We start from the raw sequence: 9,948 nt of genomic DNA, 5'->3' as shown, positions 1-9,948 counted from the left end.
ATGAAAAAAACAAATAAAAAAACACTATCTACACTATCAAAACTTATTAAAATTAACTAATGTTGAAAACATTAAGTCAAAACTAATACTAATGAAAAATCCCAAACTATTACTGTAACTTTGCACTGAAACAGGAGTAAAAGAATGAGCAACGTCACACAGTGATACTGGACTCCGAGTCTACAAATGACCTGAGGGGGGCAGCACCACGCATTTGCCGAGTCTCGTCTGCCACACGCTCCAACAGAAGAAGTAGAAGCACCGGTAGTGTTCACATGTGTTTGTGTAACATGTAAAAAAGAGTCAGTCGTTTGTCCTCTGAAATGACAGAGTCGCGTCCATGGCGGCTCACCTGAAGGTAACGTTACACACGTCGTTAATAAGTCATTGAAAATTAGACGAAGAAGACGAAGGTTTTTGTCCTCTCGTTCGCACAGTAGCGTCCCTGCAGTTCCCTTTGAAGTTTCTGTGCCGAACATATCCGCAAAGCTATAACGATGTGATGGATGCAGTGTTGTGATTTTTATCATGTCTGTTGTCATTTTGTGTTTCTGTGTGGGCAGATATTGTATCTATGATGTATATATTTGTATGAATGTATTTCTATAGGTCACTCTATTTATAAAAACGTGAATGCATTTTTATTACATTGTTACACGTTGACACTCCTTGTGAAACGTGTGTATTCGTTGAAGAAGTTTGAAACCACAATTAGCAGTTGTTTGTCTTTTAACTTTCACTCCAGACACTATGACATCTGTTGTGATAATTATCAGTATCAAGTGTCAAAATAATCCAGTACTAAATTAATCGTCAACTATTTTGATAATGGATACATCAGTTTGAAGCTTTTTTCATGATTAAAACAAGATTTCTGATTGTTTCAGCTTCTTAAATGTGAATGTTTTCTTTGTTTTTATGCTTCACATAACAAAGAAATCATTAAAACTGAATCATTTTGGTTTGTGGACAAAACAAGACATTCAAGAATATGTCATTTCCAGATTTGACAAACATTTTCTGACATTTTATGGACCGAACTAAATAGTCGACAGATTAATCGATTACAAAAATAATGGTTAGTTGCAGCTCTAAATTCCTGTTTGCATATTGACCTGATTATTAAACAAACCATGGATTCAAACTCTGATTATTGTGGAAACTGGGACATTGCAAACATTATGAAAGGCATCCAGTCTGTCCACAGTGAATTATTTGCCTAAACACTGTTATATATTAATTGTTTCATGGTCTTCTTCTTGTTAACAGAAGCAGTTAAAAGATGCAGTCAAGGTCCTCGGCTCAGGTGGACTTCTGTTTGTCTCCTACCTGACTGTGGTCGGGGATGAGCGATTCTATGCCAACCAGCTGATGCCCCTGCTGCAGAGGGTTGTGGGAGCAGAGACTGCACACGTTTTGGCAGTGAAGATCATCGGTCTGGGTCTGGTTCCTCTAAATCGCTACCGGGACCCTGCGTCACTGGTGAGCCTGTGTTTTCCTCACAGTCTGTTCAGTGAACTTCACGCATCAGAAAAATCATAGGCATGGGAAGACACTGTTCTGTTTGTCTGTGTGTTCTTACAGGAAGTAAACACTCTGGGTTTAAAGTTCAAAAACCCTATTGGCATTGCAGCGGGCTTTGACAAGCATGGAGAGGCAGTCGACGGCTTGTACAAAATGGGTTTCGGCTTTGTTGAAGTGGGCACAATCACACCCAAACCTCAGGAGGGTAACCCCAAACCACGTGTGTTTCGACTTCCTACAGATCATGCCGTTATTAACAGGTAACTGATTTCTGTGTTGTTTTAAAACTAAATTCCTTAGTTTGTTTTAGCACCGACACTCAAACCTAACCCCAAAAATAGTTTTTTGCACATATTGCATTGAAAGAATTCAAAACACAATCAACTCCTTTCTTTCTCTTTTATCACATGTTTTCTGCTGAAATCTGTGCTGTTGTGTCAAGTTAGGTTTACTCGATAAAAGGAGAATAAAGCTAGTCTCAAAACACTTCATCTTCTTTGTTTAATCCTCTTTGTGTCCATCCCTTAAAGCTCACATAGAGTGGTCCTGTTGCACATATTATGTTAGTTATGGAGGTCTACTTACATACATTAACTTGTTTTTATGGTCAAAAACCTCCTAGTTGCTGTAAACGAGCCGATAGAAATCTCTCTTTTCTGACGCTCATCCCGAGTTGCGATATTTCAGAGTGAACTCTCGTACCCAGAAGACAGAGTGTGTTGTGATTGGCCAGCCAGCATAGAGCCTTCCCAACTGTCTTGGGATTGGCCAATACCCGGAAGTGACATAATCAGCACACCCGCTCTCAGAAGCGCAGCTCCCCCCTCTGGAATGGTGGATGCACTGCTACTCATTATCAAAACATTGTTTTAACAATGTTTAAAAATAGCTTCTTCACGACTCCCCGCCGCAGTCCCTTTTATGACTTTGACCCGGAGTCAGACCCAGAGTCAGAAGACACTGTCGCTCGTGAAACACCTCCACAACGGACGTTACTCTTCTTCTGTGGTCCAATGTACGCAAATGGATATGCCCGGACTAGTGCCCGGAGCAGGACGATCTGCTGTTCAGGAGAACTGCTGTTTACGTAACCGGACCGGGTTTTTTCAACTGGACCGGGAGATCTCGCTGAGCCCCGAGATTACAATAAAACACAGCTTTCTCAGCAGTGGCTGAACTGTTTGTTTCAAAACTTCAGGGCTTCGTAAACAAGGTAATGACTCAGATACACAATTAAAAAACAGTTAATTGGAACTTCCGGTCTAGGTCGTCTTTAATAAATGTCTTACAATAACACATAATAGTCATAATTTAAAATTGTCTGTGAACTTTTAATTATTTTTTACAAAAACACCGTGGGCTGCCTGAGAGGTCCTACCACCGGGCTTAGCAGGTTTTCTGGGGGAAACCCTGGATGTGTGATCGACATGGTAAACTATGACACATTTATATAATTATCTTCATGAGCTCTTGCAACAAACAAATTTTCGAAGCATTTTAACTCGGTTATTTCACATTCCATTTAATTTTTCATATTAAGTTTATCGCACTTGAATTTCAGTTAGTGTTGATTAATAAGTGTGTGTGTGTGTGTCCAGATATGGATTCAACAGCTGTGGTTTGGCAGAAGCACAGCAGCGGCTGAAGACGAGAGAAGAAACACAACAAGAGCAAAGTAAAGGTACATTCGGTCCATAGCAATATAACAAAAGTTAAATAATCCATTTATTAAGTGTTTCTCTGTTTATCAATTTAACAATCTTTAACTAGATGATATCTGATATGATTTCCATTGCAAGAAAAAACCCAAAAACAAACTTCATCTTATTTTTATTACAACAAGAAGTCAGATAGACAAAGCCTGACCTCATTTGTATCAAAGCCATGACCCATATTGGTTCAGTTTTTTTTTTTTTGCTGATCTTGACTCGTCCTTGTCTCACATTCTTTTGTGTCTGAATCCATGTAGCACATCATGAGCAGCCTCTGCCCGAGCTGAGTCATACTGATGACGCAGCTTCTGCCTGTATTTTTCTGAACCTAACCCGTATGTTTGTTTGTGTTTGTGTTTATAGCTGGCCTTCCCCTGGGCATCAACCTGGGGAAGAACAAGCTGTCCCAGGACGCGGGGGCAGATTACTTGGAGGGGGTGAGGACAATGGGCCCGCTGGCAGACTACCTGGTGATCAACATCAGCAGTCCTAATACGCCCGGTCTGCGAGATCTGCAGGGGAAAGCTGAGCTCCACCAGCTCCTAAATATAGTAAGAATGTGTGAATTAAACCTGATATCGTCTATGTTTCCCACAGGATGCAGTGCTATCTCAAGAGATTCAATATCCCAAGAGCTCAATTTGCAATTACAGAGGTTTCTTCTATTGTTGCTTTAGACTGATTAAGAAAAATGGATTTCCCACCACTGTCATTATTTGGCTTCCAGTGGCTCCTGTAAAGCTTTCTCTCCCTCTGACAATCAATTATGGTTTTTTTTCTTTTGAACAAAGCAAGAAAAATGAGTTAGGGCCAGTTAATCAATGTTGTGGGGTTGCGGCAAAGTGTTGATGAAATGACTGCTGTTAAGGCTCAGTAGTAGAGCCAGTGGAACCTTGTGGCAGGGTGCTTACACAGGGCTTGAAAGTCACTGAAACATATCGACCGAAACGGGATGTTGTAGTGACGCATGCAGAAAGTGTGGCCAGCATGCGCCTGTCTATTCCCGCTTCTACACAAAGGTTAAGATCTACTCATATTCCCAGCACTTCATCGCGACTGCACTCGATCCTCGTCACAAAGATCATTACTTGAATGTGGGGATGATCCAGGTGCCGGCGTTTCGGTATCGTTTCCTGATTTTTGCTTTTCGGTCACATTTCTGAGGCTTTAGAGCAGGGGTTCTCAAAGTTTTGATACCTGAGGGCCAATTTAGGAACCCAGTGTTGGACTGAGGCTGCCAAAGGAAAAAACCCCCAGAAAGAAATCCCATTTGTAATCATTTTAATGACCAGATTGCAGTTGTACAGTTTACACTTATTGGTCTGTATCCAGTAATGTCCAATAAACATTTAATAAGCTAAGTAGCCCCTGGATTAAAACTATCAACTGTAATTCATTGCGGGCCGTCATAAATGTTTCTGCGGGCCGCCATTGGCCCTCGGGCCGCACTTTGAGAACCAATGCTTTAGAGGCTTTTAAAAGCACAAACACGAAAGCACCAACGATTACTCATTTATTATTGATTATTAACATTAACAACACAAGCAAATATTTGAGGACATCATCAAATGAATGTTCTGGAAAGTACAAATAAACAACAGATCATAGGATAATAGCAATAATCATTGACCTGTACAGTTTGCAGTAGTCACAGCTTCCTCTACTTTCTCACCTCATGCATTCATTCATTCATATTCTCTCACTTTCTGCTCAGGTGCTGAAGCAGCGCGACGCCCTGCAGGGACAACACAAGCCTCCTGTCCTGGTGAAGATTGCTCCCGACCTCACTGCACAGGACAAACGAGACATTGCTGATGTCGTCACTGAGGTTGGCAGCTGTTGTTGGTCTAGACATTTCCTTACGATTCTGAATTCGTTTTCAATCAAGTGTTTCTTCACCCTTTCATGCCTCAGCAGGAATATAGTAAAAAACCTAACCTTAATGTCACTAGATCTTCACTTTCTGACCTTTACTGCTCAAAATTAGTCAAGTACGGATGAAGAATCCATGTGGAACATAATTAAAGCGGACCTACAGCGGACGTTCCAATTAATGCTGTGTATCCGCGCCATTGCCTCGTTTATAAAACCCTGAAGGTTCAAAACAAACAGTTCAGCCACTGCTGAGAACGCTGTATTGTATTGTAATCTCGGGCGCAGTGAGATTTCTGAAAAAACCGGGTCGGGTTGTGTAAACAGCATTTCTCCTGAACAGCGGATCTTTAATCAGTACATATATAATATTTAATGTATAATATTTATTATATTTCAGACATTATTCAATATATTAAATAGTGTGATTATCAATGCAACAGCTTTTAAAACTGAAAAGTCATCATGTATACCTTTATCATCGTATGACGATATCCAAAATCTAAAGCTTGCATTTTTGCATCAAAGTGTGAAGGTTGTTTTAAAGACTTTAGATCTTCTTAAAAAGCTCTTTTCTTCTGCTCTGTCTCAGGTAACGTCATCATGACTTCAGCAGGTTTATTTTAGAGCAGTGCTTTTGTGTTCATCGGAGCGAGCAGGTGGTTAACCTGAATTGGAAGAGAAAATAAGGAGGGGGAAAAGAAATCAAGTGTTTTACCAGCACTTTTCCTGTCACTAACTGGGCACTTAATGAGAGCTCTGTAATCCTCCAAAAGGCTTAACTCGTGTGTGTGTGTGTGTGTGTGTGTGTGTGTGTGTGTGTGTGTGTGTGTGTGTGTGTCACTTCCTGTCCTCACCTTGTGGTATGTTCTGTATTTACAGCTGGCAGTGGATGGGTTAATGGTGACTAACACCACTGTGTCCAGACCAGAGATGCTGCAAGATCCACACAAGTCTGAAGTTGGTGGGCTGAGTGGCCAGCCGCTGAAAGACCTCGCTACCACCACTGTACGAGATATGTACTCTCTCACCAAAGGTATTTTATGGAATCGTCCCAAAATGTCATGTGCATTTGCACCAGCACCAGCTTCTTAAATAAACGTTTTATCGTTGTTGTTATTGTAGGTAAAATTCCAATTGTGGGTATTGGCGGCGTGGCCAGTGGGCAGGATGCTATGGATAAAATCCGAGCGGGTGCCTCACTGGTTCAGCTGTACACGGCTTTGACCTATCAGGGTCCACCTGTGGTGACAAAGATCAAGCGGGAACTGGAGCAACTACTCAAGTAAGTACAAATTAATGGTCTGAACTGTAAAGTTATCCTAATTATCATCTCAACAGGTTACATTCTACTGTGATTGCTTAAAGCTGTACTGGACTTGTATTTCACACCCACGGGGCTTATTAGTTATCCCACTGCCAACTCTGTTGGTTTTTACACACAAAGTGGTATAGTGGTCTGATCTATTCTCTGTCAAAGCATGTACTCATACTGGACCCATACTAAATGGCAGCTGATTTGGTTCAAACCCAGGACATGCAAGATGTATGGGACTCCACACCATAAGTCCACATACCAAGATGAGGTAAAAGCTGAGGAAAAAAAACTGCTGAGTCTTATATTTCCAAGACCTATGGGGCATCAATTTTTGGGCTGGATTTATGGTGCATATACACTAACGTTCAAAAGTTTGGGATCACCTATACAATTTGTTTTGTCACACTTTTATTCATCAAAATAGTTGCAAACTGAATAGAAAGTATAGTGAAGACACTGACAAAATTTGAAATAATGATTTTTATTTAAAACAATTGTGTCCTTTGTCCAGCAAAACTGTTTTCAGCTGTGCTAACATCATTGCAAGGGTTTTCACGGGTTTTCTAATCATCCAATAGCACTTCTAACGCGATTAGCAAACACAATGTACCACCATTAGAACACTGGAAATGGGCCTCTATACACCTATCTACATATTCCATTAAAAACCAGACGTTTGCGGCTAGAATAGTCGTTTACCACATTAACAATGTATAGAGTATATTTCTTATTCATTTAATGTTATATTCATTGAAACTTTTGAACAGTCGTGTAGATGTGAAGTGCCCAGGTTAGGCTTTAATTCCTTCCAGAGAAATAAACTCTTTAGTATGAAACTCTGCTGGACGTCAGTGCATTTGAGTATTTTTGTGATTCCTTTAAATATTTTCTTACATGTTGTTGGTGTAAGAAGCCCAGAGACAAGTCTGGTCCAGTCCTGATCCTCATTTTCTATTCAACAGAGCGTGTGAACGGAGTAGAATAGAGAGAATTTCCACTGCTGAGCGCTCCACTCAGTTTTCACTCCACTCCAATTAAATCACTCACTTCAGGCTGGTTTTTACACAATAATATTCATAAATGCTTCTTTAACGATTTGTGTTGGTGTAAATTTGACACTAACATATTATCGTTTGTACATTAGTTTTTCATCACTCTCAATCTCTTCCACTTGGATCTATGAGAGAGCAATATTATGGTCCCTCACACCACTCTTTCTTCATGCGATTGAAGTTGAAGTGGGACAGAGTGAGAGATGAGGCTTTTAAATATGCCACTCTGTGCTCTGGCCAAAACCTTTTGAAAATGTTCAAAAAAAAAGTTCAATATTTGAATAAAACAAAAAAAACATGAACAGCTTTCCCTTTGCACCACAGCTGAGCCTGAACAGCATCATCAGAATCACAGTTGAATGTTGAAATGGACTGGCAAAAGTCGGAGGAGATATTAATAAAAAAGTGGTTTAGGATTTGATGGTCTAAAATCTTACACTGAAGTAGTTTCTCAAAGGACAGTTTCCATCAGTCTAGGTTTTTTCCTCAGATGTGTAAAAACTCGTCTACCTCTAAAAAACCCACTATTAAATCCCAGATTATCCGTCTCTCTGTGAATGACTGCCTCACAACAGAACAACAGGCAAATTTTAAACGGTCACAACAACATCGTTGCTAGCTTGTGTTTTCTAACTCGTTGCGTTATTGATTTTCACAGAGACGAAGGTTTCAGCAGCGTTTCTGAGGCAGTGGGGGCCGATCACAGAGGAGCGGACGCGGAAACCCGCAAGCAGAGGCTGTTGAATGAGGCGGCAAATGTGCACACATGAACTCGAGGCTCAGCTGAAATCAAGTGCTCTGTCCTGAACTGACATGAATGTTGTGATAGTTCATCCCTGCACTTTTTACAAGCAGGCTGTAAGATACAGTCAGGGGTGAACGAGATGTTAAAAACCAGGTAACATTTTATAATAATATTAGCATTGGTAAAGCATTAATAAATATTGAATTCATAATTTAACCCCTAACCCAGGAATACTCATTAGTATGTAGTTTATAAACACGGTTATAAATGTTTCCTCATCCCATCAGCTGAGGAATAAATATCCAAATAGATGCTGTACTCAAGCAGCCAATCAGCATCCACCTCCAACAAACCAGCTCTTTGATCGAAGGACTGCTCTCGCCTCTCTGTGTGTCCAGCAGTACATGAGTATGAGTATTCATGTGTTATAAATGATGAATTCAATATTTATTCATGCTAAACTAATGCTAATAGTGTGTACTTATTATAAAGTGTTTCCAAAAACCATACCTTGAGTATCAGAGGTGAGGCGAAACAAGTGGTGAAGGCATCACATTTTGTCTTTACTTTACAATAACGAGGTGAACAATGTTCCAAATCATGAATGAGTTGAAACTGACATTGTATCATTTGCTGCCAACCTATAAAGGATGTTATAATTCATAAATGAATAGCACATTGCAAATATAAGACAACATTAGAGATAGTACTGTACAAGTCCAGTCAAACAAGGTAAATGTGTGTTCTGATAGAGGGTCTGTAGCAGGGCCATTTATAGTCGACTTGAAAGGGGACATATTATGCAAAAAACTTTTTAATCATTTAAATCCTTATATTTTGGACTCTGATGTGAAAAAAGATGACTCACTCATGTTTTTGTGGTCCTCCTCAGTCTAAGTACAGGAGATAAAATATGCAATGTTGACTTCTGCACTCCTTGCTACGTCACAATGCGCTAAATGCCTGGAATTGTTGTCTCATGGAGCTCTGCTTTGTCCATAAAACACTTAAGAGTGCTGGTGAGGGCAACTGTATCCGAAAAACTTGAAGTCCGAAATGTTGTATTCTTGGCTCCACAGTGCAGCACAGTTCTACACAAACTTTCAGCCTCAGAGGTTTTATCTATCCAGATGTTATATATGACGGCAATGTGCCTGCCAGAACCTGAAGATTATCGCTTTTCCAAATGCTAACTGCTGTTGGCTCCCAGTATCCTCAGTGGCTGATGAGGCAGAGCATTGTGAACAGGGCTGTTTTGGCAGGGTGGTTGAACTGCTGTGGTGCTTCATCCTTATGGTATTTTGACCAAAGCATGTCACAGACATGTTCATTAGGACACCAGGGAACTAGCTTAACTTGGAGAAATAGGATATACAGTGGTTTGTAAATTTTCATGACTTTCCTTTATAAATCATTGGTTGTTTGGATAAGAAATGTCAGTTAAATATATCATATAGGAGACAAACACAGTGATATTTGAGACGTGAAATAAAGTTTATATGAGTTACAGAAAGTCTGCAAGAATTATTTAAACAAAATTAGGCATGTGCATAAATTAAGGGTCACTTTATTGATTTCAATCCCTTTAGCACTAATTATTGAAACTCAAAATTGGTTTGGTAACCTCAGTGACCCTTGACCTCCATACACATGTGAATCCAATCATGAGAAAGAGTATTTAAGGAGGCCAATTGTAAGTGTTTCTCCTTTTTGCATGGGAGCCTC

At 40.1% G+C, this 9,948-nt stretch overlaps 1 protein-coding gene across 1 annotated transcript; it reads left to right on the top strand.

Annotated features, from left to right (window-relative positions):
• Positions 1-268: 268 nt before the first annotated feature.
• On the top strand, positions 269-8,573 carry dhodh (dihydroorotate dehydrogenase). Its single transcript, XM_083891328.1, has 9 exons — positions 269-358; positions 1,270-1,482; positions 1,585-1,784; positions 3,123-3,205; positions 3,600-3,787; positions 4,951-5,064; positions 5,991-6,144; positions 6,234-6,393; positions 8,137-8,573. Exons 1-9 carry the CDS (start codon positions 341-343, stop codon positions 8,246-8,248), a joined length of 1,242 nt encoding a protein of 413 aa, XP_083747454.1. The 5' UTR covers positions 269-340; the 3' UTR covers positions 8,249-8,573.
• Positions 8,574-9,948: the final 1,375 nt, after the last annotated feature.

This window comes from Microchirus variegatus (assembly GCF_963457635.1).
Source record: "Microchirus variegatus genome assembly, chromosome: 6".
NCBI lineage: Eukaryota > Metazoa > Chordata > Actinopteri > Pleuronectiformes > Soleidae > Microchirus > Microchirus variegatus.
Note: the sequence above shows the minus strand (reverse complement) of the source record. Positions and strands in the feature narration are given on the sequence as shown.